Raw genomic sequence first — 19,176 nt, forward strand, 5'->3', positions numbered from 1 at the left:
GACCAAGCTTACAAATCTTCAAACCCATATCACGTATCTGTGCCCTCATACTCGCTCACATGTATGGCCTCAACATTCCCACTAGGAGAGGACAGTGTGCTACATGTTCTCACAACACTAATCCTTCTGTTTTTGGAGTTTCATCCAATGCCTACTTGTTTTTAATTGAGCTTTAGCAGTTTCTTCTCAACAAAAGTCTAGGAAAGAAACTTGAGTGGTCAAAGCTGCTCCATGTTTCATCACCGTGGATACAAACCCCAAAATGGACATGGCTTAGGATGATAGAATCTTTAAGACGCTGCTCCATTCCACTCACTCCATTTTCAGTGAGTATAAAGAGTTAAATCCTTTATACTCACTGAAAGTGGAAGCGTAAATAAGTATTCATACTCCTCCCTAAAGACTCTACATGGGAAAGCACTTTTAAGAATTTTAAATACAAAGACAGATGAAAAGGTATAGTTCAATATTACTGTAATAGTTTCTGGGGGGAAAAAATGGCCTATTTGGGGAAAATGTAATTAAATGCTGGAAACAGAGATTATAGGTTACACATTACACGTGACAATTAAAAATATGGTGACTTTATTTCCATCTTCTTACAGTCCCCAGTATCACATCTGGTAAGAATCTTCATATCTATAACACAAAAATGTCTCAAGAAAGCATGTTACAAGACAGTATATATAAGCAACAGTTTGGCAGAATTCTAGTTCATATCCCCCCCAAAATTTTTTAATTCAAAAATAACAATTAACTTTATTTAACATATGTTATACTTACTACTTAAAATACCATGCTCTAGTTAAATAATTAATCAACAACACTGTATACAAATAAAATATTACACAAAATATATTTAAGAAAATGTTTTGGTATTTGATCTGAACAATAAATAAAAACACAGGCACTTCTACACTGAAACAGGAAAGCAGTCACTACTCAGGATAATAATTTTGTGTAAGCAACACGTAATCATGTGGCAAGAACAGAATTCTGCAGTTTTAAACTGACAAACCACTGATAAAAAGGTCTGCAACTTCAATCTTTTCACTTAAAGTTCAAAAGTTACATACGCTTTCCTGGTCCACAATGAAAAATCATAAACACAATATGGTTACCAGGGTCAATTCAATCTTCAGTTTGAAGATAATGGAATCATACTCATTATTTTCAAATACTAAAAAAGAGAGAACTATCACGATACCACCCAGCAAATGAAATACAAGATAGTTAAGCTTCCTCCTTATTATGACCAAAAGACCATAACAAGATAAACTGGATGAATGTCACACGGTGATTCCCATTTTGCAAAACTGATTAGATTAACCCAAGGAAATGTTGGGGCAGCAGGAAATTTCAACAGAAGTTAACTTTTCCAGACTATTTAAAAAATTCATCCAAATTTCATGAAAATAAATGTAATTCCATTTCACAAAAAGCATTGAGTCATATATAACAGTGTCTTTGTAGCCAGTAGGTTTATGAATACCTAAATTGCAGATAATTCACTCATTATAATGGGAAATAGGATTACCATCATATGAGGGCAAAACAAAAATAACTTAACACGATCAGATTCCAGAAACATGATTTCAGATGACAAGGGGGACAAGTTAGAAAATAATGACCACTAGCCAGCAGGAAGGGTCAGAACCATTCGTCCTGTCATATCCTACATAAAAATTAGGATCTTCTGCTTTCCCTCTTCAGAAAGTACTACACTGAAAGGTTTAGAGGCCCTCATATGGATACTACTCATAAAGGCAGTTTTGATGGTTTTACATAGAAATTACCTCTAATGTGAGAGAACACAACATGGGAACTATTCGAGATACATCTTTCTATGCAAAATTTAGTTTTGTACATAATTTAGCAACTTAAATGAGCATTTTGCAACCGAGACCAAATATCAATCATCTCTTGAGGTTTTCTACTATGTACCAACATCAAACCTACATAGGAACAAATGTTATTCCTGTTTTTCTCTTCTATATCAAATGTCCTGAAGCCTTTGTGTTTCTCTGGAACGAGGCCAAGTTTCTGAAGGCACATTCCAGTATAAACGTCATCGATGGGGTAGAGAAGGACCTGGTCAGTTACATTGTATAGCCTCAGGGCCAGGTGGCCGGAGTACAGGAATCCACCTCCCCCTGCATAAGGTGGGTAGACGCCAGTGTAAACAACTTCCGGGATGTAGTACTTGAGTTTCTTATCCCGATGAGGTCCAGCATTGTGAATCACATCACCTATAAACAAATCTTTGGCTTTGTTCTTGGATAAGCTATTCAAGTAATTCAGGATGTGATGGGTGTTCACAAAAACATCATCATCACCCTTGAACACGAACTCAGCATTTGGGCAGGAAGTGCTCACCCACCTGAGAAAGAGTACTTCTTTCAGAGATAAGTTGAAGAAGGTGTCTCTGTAGTTCCACATAAGAATGTCTTGGTGTTTCTCACTCTCAAATTTCAGCATATCTGAAAGGTCAGGATGGTTGTCCTCTGGGGAGGTCTGGCCCAGTAAGAAGACTCGCACCACTGTTTGGTTCCCCATATCGGTTTCTTTGCCCCAAGATTCCCGAATTGCTTGCCTTCTGTCGAAATGTGAAGTAAGGGACTTAATCGCCAGCAATAAGAAGGGCTTCTTTGCACACTTATCAGGTTGATCTATAAGCAGTGAATAATTTCGACATCTCAAATACAACAGAAAGTCTTTAAATCTGTCTGGCAAACTGTCGAAACCTGAAACTACTGATGTGACCCTCAGGTCAGGTTCACAATAATTCAGATGGCTTATGTTGGAAAATCCGTATGCTTCCCCTGTCTGGTTGGCTAACATGTTCAAAATGGGATTGTACTTCCTGTTCAGCTTTTCTTGTTCCCTGTTCCAATATGCCTTGGGAGGGTCAGATATCTTCCAGAACTTGTCTTTGGGTATTATTACTTCCCCTTTTCCATTTTTTTCTTGGCTACTGCTTTTGGAGACTTCCACAATCAAATAAATGAAGACATTTACCATCATCAGGATTCCCAACAACTTTATTCTTCGACGTCCAACACTCATTTCTCATATCTGAAATAAAAGAGAGGAGCATTGTATTGATTAGATTATTATTAATTGCATTTGCTCACATGCCACTTGCCTCTTTTATGTCCCCCGGAATAGCGGTTTAGAGCACAGATTCTAGAGTTGCACTGCCTGGGTTCAAATCATGGCCCTATCATCCTAGACTCAAGCTCTGTGACCTTGGGCAAGTTGTATAACCAATGTCTCAGCTTCTCCATCTGTAAAATGGGGATACATAACCCATTTCATAGGACGGTTTTGAGAGCTATATGCCTTTATATGTAAGCTTTTAAAACAGTGGCTGGCCTATAGCTAGCTGTGTATAAATGACCCTTAACGCTGTGGCTGTTTTGGACACTGGAGGGCAAAGATATGCATTAACTAGATAATTCACAGGTGCTTCAACTTCCTTGCTTACACAAGGACATATACAAATCAGTGTGCTGCAAACGGATGTGCTCACAATTCATAATAACAAATACAGTTTATATTTGTTATTATGGACATACCTGCACACACACATAACTGTATTTATGTGAGCTGCAACATGTGCAGTTCCATGTCATTTACTTTGATCCCCTATTTTACTCTATTTTTTTTTAAATGGTGGCCACAACCTTGAATTGTTTCCTGACCTTCCATTTTACAGATGGGGAAACCAAGGCAGAAAGATTAAGACACTTGCCCAGGGCTGCAGGGTTAGGAGGTGGAGGAGACACTAACCACACTGAATGTTCAGAGAGATGAAACCAGCTTCATACCAGCTTCATCCAAATCGCCCACAACTGAGACCAACCAAAATGTCATCAACAGAAGTTTGGATTATGAAACTGTGCTATATTCATACACTGGAACAACCCCTAACAATAAAGAGGAAAACTACTGCTACAAGCAACAACAGTGTAGTGAGGGAGAGAGAGACCTCAAACTCCATTTATGTTAGGTTCAAGAAGGCAAAATTAATCTAGGCCCTAGAAATCTGAAAGTGATAGGGGTAGGGGTTTTGAATGGAGAGAGTCAGGAGGGGCCTTCTTGGGTATAGAAATATACTGTGTATGTCTTGATCTGGATGAGGTTTCATGGGTGTATACATTTGTCAAAAGTCAAACTGTATTCTTAAGATCCCTGCTGTTTATAGCAAAGAAGGAAAAGAGAAATGAAAATGACATTTTAGTGAAATATCAAAGGCCAAGAATAGATTTCAGGCTGTAGGCAACAGAACAAAGAAAGAGTAATGAGATGGTCTGCTGGGGTTGTAACTGCAGAGTTCTAACACTAGTGAGACAGATGGCCCAAGAACAACCAGTTAGATAAGCTTGACATTAAAAGACAACCCCAAAAAGTGGAATGGCAATACTCGGTAAAGAATTTTCTTATCAGGCTGGGATCTCCCTGGTGGCACAGTTGTTAAGAATCCGCCTGCCAATGCAGGGGACACGGGTTTGAGCCCTGGTCCGGGAAGATTCCACATGCCACAGAGCAACTATGCCTGGGCACCACAACTACTGAGCCCACGTGCCACAACTACTGAAGCCCGCGAGCTCTAGGGCCCACATGCCGCGACTACTGAGCCCACGTGCTGCAACTACTGAAGCCCAGGCGCCTAGAGCCCGTGCTCCACAGCAAGAGAAGCCACCGCACTGCAACGAAGAGTAGCCCCCGCTCGCCACAACTAGAGAAAAACCCGTGCACAGCAACGAAGACCCAATGCAGCCAAAAACAAATTAAAAAAAAAAAAAAAGAATTTTCTTATCAGGTTAATTCTACAGCTGAGAATTCATCCTCAGAAAAGAATCCCAAAGAAGTATTGCTTCTCAGGCAGGGTGCATTATCTTGATACAGGGAGCCTCTGAAGAAGGTATTGTTACTTTTATTCCCATTTTATACCTGAGGAAACAGATTTAAAGAAGTAACTGTGATAAGGGCAGAGCTGGAATCCTAGCCAAGGTGATGGGGGTTCTAAGACCACCATGTCAAATGGTAGCCACTCTTCTCTGACCTCTAGAACAAAATGGGTTTCTTTATTGGGGGGGAGGGCTGCAGTTAATAAACATTGATTCTTCTAAAATTTCAATACAAAATGTGAAAGTTCAAAAAGGATGGTGTGAAGGAAACAGTTTGGTATCACTGGAGAAGCATAGGATTTTTTTTTTTAATTTATTTATTTTTGGCTGCGTTGGGTCTTCGTTGCGTTGCTGCGCGTGGGCTTTCTCTAGTTGCAGTGAGCAGGGGCCACTCTTTGTTGTGGTGCGCAGGCTTCTCATTGCAGTGGCTTCTCCTGCCGCGCAGCACGGGCTCCAGGCACGTGGGCCTCAGTAGTTGCGGCACATGGGCTCAGCAGTTGTGGCTCGCAGGCTCTAGAGCGCAGGCTCAGTAGTTGTGGCACACGGGCTTAGCTGCTCTGCAGCATGTGGGATCCTCCCAGATCAGGGCTTGAACCCGCGTCCCCCGCATTGGCAGGCGGACTCCCAACCACTGCGCCACCAGGGAAGCCCTGTTTGTTTTTTTAAAATTGAAGCATAGTTGACTTACAACATTATATTAGTTTCAGGTATACAATATTGTGATTTGCTACTTATATAGATTATACTCCATACAAAGTTATGATAAAATATTGACTATATTCCCTGTGCTGTCCATTACATCCTTGTAACTTATTGATTATGTATTTTAATCAAGGGTAGTGTTTATTTATTTATTTGTTACTATAAGATTTAAAAATTCACTGGGTTCTAACAAATAGTCTCAAGGCAGAAGTATTTGCCACGCTGAGAATGCTGTGAAGTTATCACTATGTTGAACAGCCCAGATTAGATCAATGGGAATTCACAAACTGTTTTGCGTCTCTTAAAATCTGTCCAGTAGATCCAAATCTAGTTGCTTGTATTTATCACTGCTAAATAGTTTCGGTTAAGGACATATAAGTAAAAGATGTTTTTATAAAACCAGTCCCTACACCATACCTTCCACTCCCCAAAGCCTCTACACAGCTAGAGAACATGGCAGATGATAAAGTTATGTGGGTGCTCTCAGCTCACCCAGGTAAGCAGCCTCCCATCACCACTCCATTCTCCCCTCACTTCTCAACCACTACCCACCCTCCAACCCTCAAGAATCCCACTACTGAGGTACCAAGAAAGGGCCTTCTTAAACTTCCTCCAAAGAAGGCGGTAAAAAAAAAAAAAAAAACCCACAAGATATTCCCTACTCCTTAATTATAGGTTTAAAGGGCCCCAAGTCACACACAACCTGAATAATCCATAAGTCTATGGTCCATGCCCTCCTTAGGTCAGCTCCTTTCAAGTGAGCCTCTGAGCACACCTTTTATGCAAACTGAAGGCCAGTACATCTTCGGCACCCTAAACCTCTTTGTTATGGGTCTGACTTGCCAGGACAGGAGAGCTCAAGTGGACACTTGGAATGTATTTGTGTGGGTATCTGATACAATTAAAGAATTAGTCATCTTATTAGCAAATAAATCATGGATAGTTTTAAGTTGGTTTTTTTTTGGCCTCCAGATTCGAGACAAAACACTTTCCAAAAACAAACCATTCTCTCTAAATTAGGATAACTTTCCTAAAGCTGAAGTAGCACTTGACCCAGTATCACTGGTCTTGCCCTTCATGTGAACAGGCTGAAAAGAGGACAAGGAAAAGTATGAGGGTGAACAGAGAAAGACTACAATGAGCAAGAAGATCTGGAAGGAAAAACAGCACACGCTATGAACAGCTAACTACTTGGCAGAAATTTTCAACTCAGAAAAGGAGTCTGGATCAGTAGACTATTCCTGAAATTTCTACAGTAAAACAGGACAGCTTAAGGGAGAAAAAAAGAGAGGCACAGTACTTTTACATAACGGGTCGTGAAACTGTAAGTTAATTTTCCTAGGAAAAGATTCAGGGTGAATAATATAATTCCAGATAAATGAGCCAGTTATGCATCCAGACCTATGGATACCTGCAATCCAGACAGAACCATCTGAAATGACGGTGTGATGTTTCGTATCATGAAAAGCAACAATCCTTCTTTCAGGAATATTTTGAAGAGTGCATTAAGCTTGCTGACCCTGGCCAAGGTTTCCAGCTTTATCACGGCAATTCAGGCTTTTATTTCTGCCATCAAGACCCAGCCAGGACCTCCCATATTCTCGGCCAAGATAGGGCTTTGTGGCTCTCAAAGGGACACCATCCTCACCTTGTTTCAAGGATTCAAGTCCTTGATTCAAGGATTCCAGAACATTTCCTGTCCATTTCTCATTTGTGCCCCCTCAGGGAAGCTGAGAGGATACCACTTTACCAGGGAGAAAAAGAAAGGCTCCAAGAGGGTTATAACTGGGCTGCCTAAATGTCACCACAGAGTTAAGAGGTAAGGGCAAGATGACAGAGTCTTCTGGCTCCTAATCCAGGGCTTTTGGGATCTCCTCCTTTTTCTACAAGCCGTGGCCACATTCTTTTAACCTGGTCCAGGTCAACAGTGAAGTCTCAAGGGCTGGCTCAAGGCTGAAAAGACCCAAAGCACTGGGTCATGGTACATTTGGTTGTTACAAAGACTTTCCAAAGAAAGGGAAATTGGAGCCTAGAAGCTCCCAGCCCCACTTCTGACAAGGGGCCAGCCTTCCTTTTCTAAATTCCCAAACGTGCAGCTTGGGCTAAACTCTTACCACTATTTCTAAAGGGCATTTCTTCCAAACCAACCTGAGAAGGAAGGGTGGGAAAACCACCCAGATTCTCAATTATACATTTCCATCGAGTATAAATGTCAACTTTCATTTGTGACCGAGGCACAGTCCCTCGCATGAGAACTAGACTCTTACAATAAACCAAAGTTCATGGAAAGGAGGATAAAGCAGTGACCTCCATAAAAATATCTGTGGGAAAAAGCTCTCTGAATATTTGACTAAATATTCCCATTACAGACATAAAACCAATTCCGTGTCCTTTTTTGAGCAGGAAGTTACATTGCTCAAAAAGAATTTTGAGTAAGAAAACCTACCCTGAAGCTAGAGAAGATGTTATACAACCCTCACTGTGAAACACAGAATTTTTATTGTAACAGAAATAGAAAATCCCATATGCAGACAAAGAACAACCTTAGCTTTCACTTTGTACTTGGAAGCAGACTCTCCCCAACAGAGACTGAACAGTCTTAAAATTTCTAAAACACTTCAGTTAATTTTGTTTAACAACAACTTCCTTCTTTATTTTGCAATTAAAATATTTAGAAAGGTAGAGACACACACAAAAAAATTTGTGTTAGCTGAAAATGGATTATAAAATAGTACAGATACCATGCTTAAACTATGTGAAAATCCAGATAAGATACCACACAAAAACAAAACCGGGTTAATCAGGGTGGTAGGATTATAGGTTATTTTCATATTCTTTAGTGCTGCCACACCATCTTCCCCCTTCAGCAGCCTCTACCACTCACATCTAGACTGCCTGGGACGGGGGCTGGGGCACGTCACACACAAATCCTAATGCCAGGTTCCCATTTCTAGAACCCACATCACTAGTCTGGGCCATGGCCCCCCAGTCCCAGACACTCCAGCCCTGTACTGGACCCTGCGGTGTTCAGCACAGGCTCTGTCACAACATCCATCCCTAGATCACTGCACACCTTTCCGTGGGCCCGTGCTCTCTGCCTGAAGCCATCTATCAAGAGGACTCCTCAAAATAATAGTAAAATATGAACACTTAGGCTTTATTTTAATAAATACTTAGGTACCACTGGCTATGTGCCAGGCACCAGTGATGCTCTGAGGCAGATACTCAGAGAGGAGATTTAACTTGTCCAAGGTCACACAGCTGGCAGATGGCAGAGCCAGGATTCAAACCTAAGCGGCTCCTCCTAAAACTCCAGCATCTGAGTTTTAAACCATGATACAAGTGAACACTGCAGCACAGGCTTAGGACATAAGGAACTAAAAGGATGATGGTCTGATTTTCAATGGTTAATCTTCTTAAAAGATTATTTTAAAAACTGTTTTTATTTAAAATTTTAAAATATTTATACATCTGAACCCTCAAAACTACCATCAGTCAAAGTCAGATATGAGAGGTAGGGCAGGGTCATAAGTAACATTTACTGAATGGCTCTTCTGTAGTCATTTCGTTTCCCAATACGCAATCTAAACAATCCCAATGTTTCATTCCTGGACACTAGACTGGGAACCACTAAAGAGGATGGTCCTAAAAGGTTCCCTCCAGTTCTGAAAGTGAAGCGCTGGCCAGAAGACATTTGAATGTGGCCACTGACAGCCACAAAGACCCATTCTCACAAAGCTCTGAGTCAGAGCCTGACTCCTCCACCCCAAGGGACTCCGGCATGCTAGGCAGACAGCCACGAGTAGCTGGTCAGGGACAGAACAGCAACCACACCCGGACCCAGTCCAAAACCTGTGCCCAGGACTGCCTTTGCCGCCCACACCCCCAGTACCAAAGTGAAAGATAAAAGAAAGGCAGCACCTTCCTGTAATCAGGAAATGAAATGACCAGCCACCCCATCTAGTCACGCTGAGGCTTGGAGGCAAGAAATCCAAGTTCCTGATTCGGTCACGGGAGTCTGAGCAGGCGGCCTCCGTGTCTAGGGGTGTCCTGCTTCCTGCTCACTCTCCTGCACAAACGGGACCCACAAATCCTCCAGGAGACAAAGAGCCCAAGCCCACTGCCATACCACGGGAGCAGGGGACGTGTACGTCATTCTGCCTGCCCAACCTCCCCCATCCTCCCTCCAGAAGCCTGGTGAGAGTGGCTAAATCCTTACTTCCCAGGCTTTTAACATCTGTTGCCTGGTCCTTGCCAGACTTTTCCAGATTCTGCTCAGATAAAGAGACAGGGAGGGCTTGCAGCTAAGTGGGGCCACCTCCCAGCGCTCAGGGCAGACAGTGGGGTGGTGATAAGGGTGTGAGTGCAGCAGCTCAGTGGGACCAGAAGAGCTGGGCCATACCTAGAGCTCGTTCCTTAATGGGAGCAAGAAGCCTGGCCTCGGTTCTTGCCTGGGCTGGTGCCGGGGAACCCCAGGATTCCCCCCACAAGCTCACCTAGAAGCTGGCATGAAGCGAGAACATGCGTCTGACTGCTTTCTGGTCTGTAAGTCCTAGAACAACTATCAGCTAAATTCAAGGAATTTGTTTCATAGTCATTAGCAGTACCCTTCATGTTCAAAATTTAAAGGGAAAAGTACATATGATGAATCTATTTACCTACATTCCCCCACAGGTGACATTATACATCAAAGTGTCTATAGGACGTGTTTTGGTCCCCATTGATTATAGTTCCCCCAAAACCCAATGTGGCTGATTTTCTCAAATGGTATTTATCATTTAAAATAAAATCAATCACTAAGTTCATCCTTTAAATAAACATGCATAGAATTTTCAGAAAAGGAGAAAGGAAAATTTAGTAAACAATGACAGGGAATTAACCCTCCCAGAGGCCATCCTGCCCCTGCCTTTAGTAAAACTGGTAAGAATTTCAGATCTTCAGTGTATAAGATTATGTCATTATAAAACAAGGCTCGTAGATGCTTTGAGGATGGAAATGTTCCAGATCCATAGTTAGTCTGGTACCCGGAGTCAGAGAGCCCAGAATTAAATTCTGGTTATGCTACCTACTACTAGCTGTGTGACCTTATGCAAGTTGCTTGACTTCTCTGAGCCCCAGTTCCCTCATTTGTAAAATGGGGATGATATAACCTACCACACCAGGTGCTGTCTACTGTGCACTGGGCTTTCAATAGTTTTCCTTCACAGGTTCTGATTCCTCCTCCAAACACTAAGCATACTTCTCAAGTTTTATCATTCATTGCCTCTTTTACAAATATTCTCTCTCTAGAAACCCATCTATCCATTGTCTTAAACATTACCTCCAGAAGAAGTATCACAAGTTGACCCAGCTAACTCCAGATAGTAAATGCCATGTGGAGTTTCTCTTCCTGGGTCCCCCATCTGCAATGGATCAACTTCCCATGTGCACTCCCCAGCAGGACCTTGAATTGCTTCTTCCCCCTGCTTTACACATCCAGCACATCTGTGTTCCCACCTCTGTAACATCACTTGCACCTCCTCCTCACCTGTCCTCTATCCCATTCAGGCTCTGCCACTGGCTACTGCAGGAGCCCAATGCCTTACTTCCCACAGCTCCCAAATATGCCCTGTTCCCCAGCTACTCAGTCTTCAGCCACTGTACATACATTCCCTTCTCATTCTGCTCCCTGGTTTGGTCACCACCACCAACATGGCACCGCTCCCTCATAGCCTACTGTAACTGTGTTGTCTTCTAAAACTCCTCTCTGCTCCATTCTTGGAGCTTAGGGCCTCATGGCCTCTTCCCCTCTTCTGTGAGTTCTCCTGCCCAAGGATAGGCCCCAGCCTAAATACCAGCCTCATTCCTCCAATCTTCTCACTCACATGCCCTTCTGGTCCCTTTATGATGATTTGTGCTTCCTTTCACACCACCTCCTGCCAACATCCTCCATCTCTATACCATATACACTTGAACCTCCACCAGAGCAAACACATTTCTCTTCCAGAAAAATCGCAGCTTCACTCTGCCACCTGAGGAGTGCCCTCTGTCTGCCATGCCTTCCTGAAGAGCTTCTACTCCTAAATTAGGTCAAGTGTCACTCCTGAAGAGCCCACCTCCCAGGAGTTAGGGCATCCTCTGTGATCAAGGTCTTCACCCTGCACCACCATTACCCCAGCACATGGCATCTGAGAGTCATTCAGCATTTGCTGAATAGAAAGGTATTTGGGTCATCTGGTCAAGTTCACTGAATACAGATGTTCAGTAGAAATTAGATTACATATACATGCCCTTTCGCCAAAGAGATGACACAGGAAAAATCACTTATATGTGTGCTAGTCAACGACACATATGTATTTATAGAAATCTGTCTCACCTGGGCGGGTGCAGGCAGGATTTGAAGAGGTAAACTATGGTGAAAAGCCCAGTCCAGCCCCTCATTTCCCACAGGCAGCCCAGGCCCTCCAGTGTGGGAATGCAGGAGCGTGGATTCAGCAGTGCTTCTAGGTGAGGGCTCCATCCCTCCTCTGGCAGCACACCCAAGCCAACTCTCCTTCATCCCATCCCCACAGAGAGGAGCCTCCACATTCCTTCCTGGTGAGGGGAGGACCTCCAGCAAGTGTTACCCCCACCAAGGCCATGATAGCAGAGGGACAGGGTGAACGTGCGTAAAGGGAGGCAGGCCCCAGTACAGACTGGAAGCTTGGAGGCATCTATTTACCTAGGTGGGAAACCATTTTAGAAAAGAAATGCTGCAATGCAGGCAGTCACTTCTTGGGGAGCTTCATGTGCTTTGGAAGCCCTTGTTAAGACCCTGTACATGGCTATGGTTTGGTAAGTGTTTCCCCTCCAAGCTCCAGGACCTATGTACAAACCAGTATAGTCTGGCAGGCTCTCAACAAGCCCTCAGAGAAATCCCTAGAAGATTTCTCTTTGATTCATCCTTCCGTTTGCTTAGTTGGGTTACATGGAATGTATTTCAGTCTGGGTCCAATCAGGAGGCAGAAACCACACAGTAATTCAACCAGGGGAAGTTTAAAAATATAATAATTGAGTAACTATAAAGATGGAATAGAACTCTAATGCCCTGCACCAGACAAAAAGTACCCAAGAAAGGACAAGCGTGGAAGAAAAGTTCAGAGCTTGTTGAAGTAGGTATAGGGGGCAGTTCCTGGGTGCCCAGGCCAGAGATGGTCCAGTCACCAGGAGAGCAGGAACAACCCTCTGGGATGCAGGCACAAAGCCTGGAACACGCAAGAGTCCCCATCAGGAGGGTTTCAGGAAACAAACCTTGCAGACTGCTGGGACGGTGTGCAGAGAGAACGAGGGTGCGGAAGGAGTCATGCACACACAGGGAGTCCAGCTGCCGCTGGAACAGGAACTGGAGAGGCCTCCCTCTGCACGAGCTTAGCACGTCAATGCATGGCTCGGACAGAAACAGCTCAGGGCCACTGCTCAGGACAAAGATCAGGTGGCCAGCTCACTAGACAGCCAGGATCACAGGGCTCCCAGTGTGTATACATGTGGGGGCTGAAGAGAAGCAGCGACCTGGGCTGGGCACAGGCTCCCCCTTCTACCACGGCTGCCAGAGCCAGAGAGAGGGCACAGCAGCCACATGCTAGAGAGCTGTGGCCTGCAGACCCACAGGAAAAACAGCAGGCTCTACAGGAAGCCTGGTTCTAGACTCTGGGAACCAGGAAGGAAAAGCTCTTTCTCCTGCAACATCCTCTTCAGAGCCCTCAACTTAGAGAAGGCAAAGGAAAAATATTTGAAGGCTCTGATCCATTTTCACAGATCAGGCAACAAAGGGTGAATTTGGAGCTGACAAGCAATAGTTAAAAACTGATACAAGTTAGAGATCTCTATATCACCAACCTGAAGTCATATTCCAACCATGAACACCGTTACTCAAGTCTGGAGTTAGGGGAAACGTGTATAAAACATGGGTCCTGTACAGTGAATTGATAGACAAGCAATAAATACGAGACAGTCCATTTGTCAACAGCAGAGGACAAGGCAGGGACCTGAGTGGGGCTTGAAATAGGGTAGATTTCAGATATGTGAGGAGAAGCAAGGCAGGCAAGAGGTGGGGGGCTGGGTGGGTAGAGGGTGTCTGCATGCAGAGACCAACACAACCAGTTTGTGGCAGATGGGTGCTGAGACCACTAGAGAGAATAGATAAGCGCTGTTGAGCCCAAGGGCTCTCCACGGGATGGGAGTGTACCATGCCTACAACTAACGTTAACAAATGCTGCTGCCAGAGGGATTGTAGGAATGTGTTTTCTTTCACAGTCCCTCTATTAAAAACAAACAAACAGAAGACTGACTAAATCACACAAGAATATGAAATAGGGAAAAATGAAGAACTTCCAAATTGGATGTCCATGTTGATTACAAATACAGTTGTATACTGTGTTCAGAGATTTAACTTCTATAAAGCAGATTAGGTTCACAAGCGGAAGACAGCGTGATCTGAGGGGTCCATCTTCTATCATCAGATCTCTAATGCACCTCTGACAGAGTACAGGCATTTGGCCTGGCTTACTAATCACTAACCCACGAGTCGGGGACTTCCCTGGTGGTCCAGTGGGTAAGACTCCACACTCCCAATGCAGCGGGCCTGGGTTGATCCCTGGTTGGGGAACTAGATTCCGCGTGTCACAACTAAGAGTTTGCATGCAACTAAGAGTTCGTGTGCTGCAACTAAGAGCCCACGTGCCTCAACTAAGACCCAGCACAGCCTAATACTAAAAAAAAAAAAAAAAAACCAAACACAAGTTGTTTCTGATTTTCCCTATAATCGAAAAAGAAAAACTGATGAACAACCTCATATGTGCATCTTTGTCCATTGTCTTATTATTTCCTTTGGAAAAATTACAAAGAGAACATACATTTTTAAAGTCATTTAGAATATAATCAAATTATTCCCCGTCCCACCCATCCCCCACCAAAAACAAAAGCCAGATTGATTTATCCTTTCACTGTACACACCCAAGAGCACAGCACTCTCCATGTTGACTGTGGACACTGTCCTTCTTTTTAATCTTCACAAAAAAAGGACTTCTGCTTGTTTTAACTGACCCATCGTCATTTATGTGCTTCCTTCCTGACTTCCCACTCCTCATGCCCTTTGCCCATTTTCCACACCGGGATATTCTCACCTCATTTAATCTTTTTTTTTTTTTTTAATTTATTTCTGGCCGCATTGGGTCTTCGTTGCTGTGCACGGGCTTTCTCTAGTTGTGGTGAGGGGGGGCTACTCTTTGTTGCAGTGCACGGGCTTCTCAATGCAGTGGTTTCTGTTGCAAGGCACAGGCTCTAGGCACGCAGGCTTCAGTAGTTGTGGCACACAGGCTCAGTAACTCCGCAGCATGTGGGATCTTCCCAAACCAGGGCTCGAACCCGTGTCCCCTGCATTGGCAGGCGGATTCTTAACCACTGCGCCACCAGGGAAGTCCTCATTTAATCTTTACAAACTCAAATATGTGAAGCAGTTACTCTGAGGTCACAAAGCTAATCTGGGTGGAGCCAGAACTTGGACCCTGGACCCTGCCCCCAAGTCTAAACTCTTTCTACCACACAACCTCGTTGCTCAAAGAAGATTTCAAGAATCCTCAAATAAAGTTGCACTTTAAAAAAAAATTACTTAGGAAGTGAAATCATTGCATCTGTGGATACCCAGAAGATGTAGGCCGTTTCAAAGAAAGCCAGGCAGTTGCGTTTTGTTTTTAAGCAACATGAGAAAGGAATAATGTAGACAGAATCTCCAGAAGGGAACCAGTCGGTAGTCTTAAGGTGCCCAGAGGTCCTGGTCTGGTAAGGCGGTCCCCGTCCCTGCTTTGGGCGGAGTCCCTGCAGGTCTGTGGTAGGTGTTAATCCACACTGAGGAATGAGAGATCGGCAGCAGTTTCAACCAGCCCAATCTAACAAACCTGTTGGGCAAACCCTTTTGGCAAGAGCTTTTACACAGAAAAAGCCCCGCCTCTCCTCTCCCCCTCCCTTCCCGGGGGCACCACAGCCTGAGGCTGAAGGGATCCCAGGACGATCCTCCCACCTGCTAGAGGTTAGATCCGAGTGGGCCTGCAGCCCAGCTCTCCAGGCTCTGAGAGGAAGGGACACTGGCCGTGTCAGAAAAGGTGATGGAAGAGCAAGTGTTGGCCACAAACTGTACCCTCTCACCCTTTTACTTGTTTTCTCCAGAACATGCACATGCATTCCACACACAGACCATATCCCGAGTTCATTACCAAAAAGAAGCTACAAGAATTTCTTTTCCAGGGCCTTATAGCTCAGCTACTCCAACCACCTCCTGTACGGAGGAAGAAACCAAGATGCAGAGAGGCACAGAGGCTTGCCCAGGGTCAGCATAGGTAGGAGTCACACAGTGAGAATCATCATCACGGACAAAGTCGCATTCTCATAGCTTCTTGTGAGCCATCAACATAAAATACAAGGCCAGCAAGGCGGACTGCAGCAGCACCACCGTGAACCCGCCCCGCCCCCAGACAGTGGTTTTATTACTTCCTTTTTGCTGTCTTTAACACTTCACACACATTTATCTGACTTGCCACACCTCTTCGGTAACAAGTCTTACACAACCCACAGGGCACGTGGCCATCAAGACCAGGGGCTGGGCCATTTCATTTCAGTCTCTCTAGCGCCTGCCACTCTGACAACATATTGACAGTCAATACATTTGAGGACAAGAAGGACATAAATGGGGAGGGGCAGTAAAGGAACGAGGATTAAATAAAGGAAAAATTTCTATTCCTTGACCTTCTTCATCTTTTGCTCCACACAAATCATTGTTGAATAATTACACACACAGGCCCTGCATTTCCAGGCCCCCCAGAGACCCTCCCTGGCCCCTGGCTGTCTATGTGTCAGGCCAGGACACTCCTCTTCACAACTGTCATAAGCCTTTTCCAATTCCTGTCCTTTCCCCTCCATGCCTCACCCTCAACCATCAGGACAGCATCACTGGGTGTCATCTCAATGCAGGACATCACCTAAAAAAATCCCAGGAAACATATGATTAAACAAATCTGTAAACAAACTAAGGCCCAAGGGATGGGAGGAGTGGAGGAAGAAGGCAATTAAAAATTAATAAAACTGCTGAAGCATAAATTACAGTACTGGACTAGAAACTAAGTTATCATTATATAATATAAACTATATTACATAAACTAAGTTATCAAACTGACCTTGTATAAGTGCTTCTGGAAACAAGCAGGCCATCAGCCATGGCTTGGCAATCTTGGTGGACAGAGATGGGGCGGGGAGGAGGTAACTTGGGGCTTGCTATGTGGGCTACTTCTGCCTACAGTCACACATAGAGAAAAGCTGGTGAAACCAATTAAGAAAGAATATTTTCACATAGGTACTGGAAAAGAGATTATTGTCATTTTACACAGTAAATGCATGAAATACTCAATTAAAGACTAATTTAACGGGACTTCTCTGGTGGCACAGTGGTTAAGAATCCACCTGCCAATGCAGGGGACATGGGTTCAAGCCCTGATCTGGGAAGATCCCACGTGCCGTGGAGAAACGAAGCCCGTGCACCACAACTACTGAACCTGCGCTCTAGAGCCCGCGTGCTGCAACCACTGAAGCCCACACGGCGCAACAAGAGAAGCCACTGCAATGAGAAGCCCGTGCACGGCAACAAAGACTAGCCCCCACTCACCGCAACTAGAGAAAGTCCGTGAGCAGCAATGAAGACCCAATGCAGCCAAAAATAAATAAATAAATCTATTTAAGAAAAAGACTAATTTAACAAAATCAAAAGTTGACTCTCCTCAAAGTTTTAGGATTGACTTTCAGAATCACATCACTCCTCACCACTTAATTCCATGGGCTATAATAAATGACCATAAAGAGAAGTAAAATTTTTTAGATTTTAAAACAATCACTTTAATGTTAAGCACTTGGGCAGCCAAATTCAATCTGCCATTTTCCCCGACAGAGATTCACCTATGTCACTTCCGAAAGGTACTCTACAAACTCTTTCAAATCACCAATGCCCTTCCCAATTCTATTAAATTTGGTAATCCTTGTCCCCATGAAATGTAGGGTTTGAGAGCACCTCCATCAACTCTTGCAAAATAAAAGTTTACGTTTGTTTACATTTATTTCCAAAATAAAAATATATCTCCCCAAATAAACATTGTTTGAACATGCTACAAGCTGGGATTGCATTAATACCCGTGACATTCACTGTGTTTTTCTTAAATAATTTAATAAATTGCCTTGGAAAGTCTCAATTTCTTGGCTATTTGGATGAAGGTTTCCAGTGACAAATTTCCTTAAAGAGCATTTGCCCTTGGGTACAACAAAGGGTACAACAAAGGGGACACAAGGGGACACCAAGGAGCATAAAGTGCCATGCCTCGGGCTCCAGGACTCCCTGCTTAGCCATTTGGAGTCTCTTAGAGAAGCAGCTCTGAGATAACTGCCTGACTCACTCTTTCAAAAACATGCATGAAAATCACAGAGTTGTACAGAATTGGCATGTGCAGAAATGTAAATAATGCTGTATTAAAATAAAAGGAATCAACAGGTGTGACATCTTGAGAGAGGAGGAAAAAAGAAATGAAATGAAGAAATGGGGTGGAGGTACCAAGGACACTCCTTACAACAAGAAAAATTAACAACTGCACACCAGCCTCTACCCACTCACCAGCGGCTTTTGTAATAGGGAAGAAGAAACATGACTCCATATTGAATCTGTTTCTTTTACTTTAAACTTTGCGTTCTATTGCTTTTGCTACAAGTTAAGAACGTTGCCTATAAGCCTCCAATATACAGGACAGTCCATTCTCAAGGCTCTGACCTTTAAAGGTACAACACTTTCCCATTCATATAAAAAGCTGCAGAACAGAGAATAACGTTTGTCTTGTTGGAGGTTTACAGGAGCATCATGACCTTTAGACACCTACATGGACAGCTGCAAGAACAAAGGATTCTGACACCAAGAAGTCTGCAACAACCAGCCACATCCCCTCCCCTTCTAGCATAAAAGCAGCCTGAATCCTAACCCAGGTAAGGTGGTTCTTTTGGACTCCAGTCCACCATCTTCTCAGTCTGCTGGCTTTCCGAATATAGCCCCTACTCCTTGCCAACAATTCATCTCTCGATTTACTGGCCTGTAATGCAGTGAACTGTCCAAGCTTGAACTCGGTAACATTTGTCCATGTGCCAGGAATTGTGCCAAAGGTCCAAGGGAATACACAGTGGTTACTGAGGTATCCTCATTTTTACAGATAAGTGAACTGCTTCCAGAAACTTGTCTGAGGTTCCCAAGGTGGAGAGTGGAGGGAGGGGGAAGGAACTGGGAACCCAAATGGGCAGCTCCCGGCCTGCAAGTCCATCTCAGCTGCTGCCAAACTTGAAGACAGGCAGAGGGCTGCATGGATGGCACAGCTGGGATGGAGGAGCACTTGGCACCCTGTCCTCATTAAGTGCTCTCACAAAGACCCCATCCTAGATCCAAGTATGCCACCCTCAAAACCCCCTCCTGGGACCCAACAGCCCTTAAGAACAACTGCTGTCCTCACTCACACCATCGCTCATGCTGGCT

General features: G+C 44.0%; 1 protein-coding gene across 2 annotated transcripts in view; it reads right to left on the reverse strand.

Annotated features, from left to right (window-relative positions):
- Positions 1 to 568: 568 nt before the first annotated feature.
- Positions 569 to 19,176, reverse strand: part of B3GNT2 (UDP-GlcNAc:betaGal beta-1,3-N-acetylglucosaminyltransferase 2) — a 30,754-nt gene continuing 12,146 nt past the window's right edge. Inside the window, exons 1-2 of one of the 2 annotated variants that reach the window (XM_067704938.1) lie at positions 9,537 to 9,688; positions 569 to 3,075 (exon numbers count right to left, since the gene is read on the reverse strand). In XM_067704938.1, coding sequence (XP_067561039.1) covers positions 1,873 to 3,066 — 1,194 coding nt within the window. In that variant the 5' untranslated portion in view covers positions 3,067 to 3,075; positions 9,537 to 9,688 and the 3' untranslated portion in view covers positions 569 to 1,872. Of the gene's footprint in view, positions 3,076 to 9,536; positions 9,689 to 19,176 lie in introns of those variants that run through there. The other variant, XM_067704937.1, reaches the window with a different exon arrangement.

This window comes from Pseudorca crassidens, chromosome 14 (genome assembly GCF_039906515.1).
Source record: "Pseudorca crassidens isolate mPseCra1 chromosome 14, mPseCra1.hap1, whole genome shotgun sequence".
NCBI lineage: Eukaryota > Metazoa > Chordata > Mammalia > Artiodactyla > Delphinidae > Pseudorca > Pseudorca crassidens.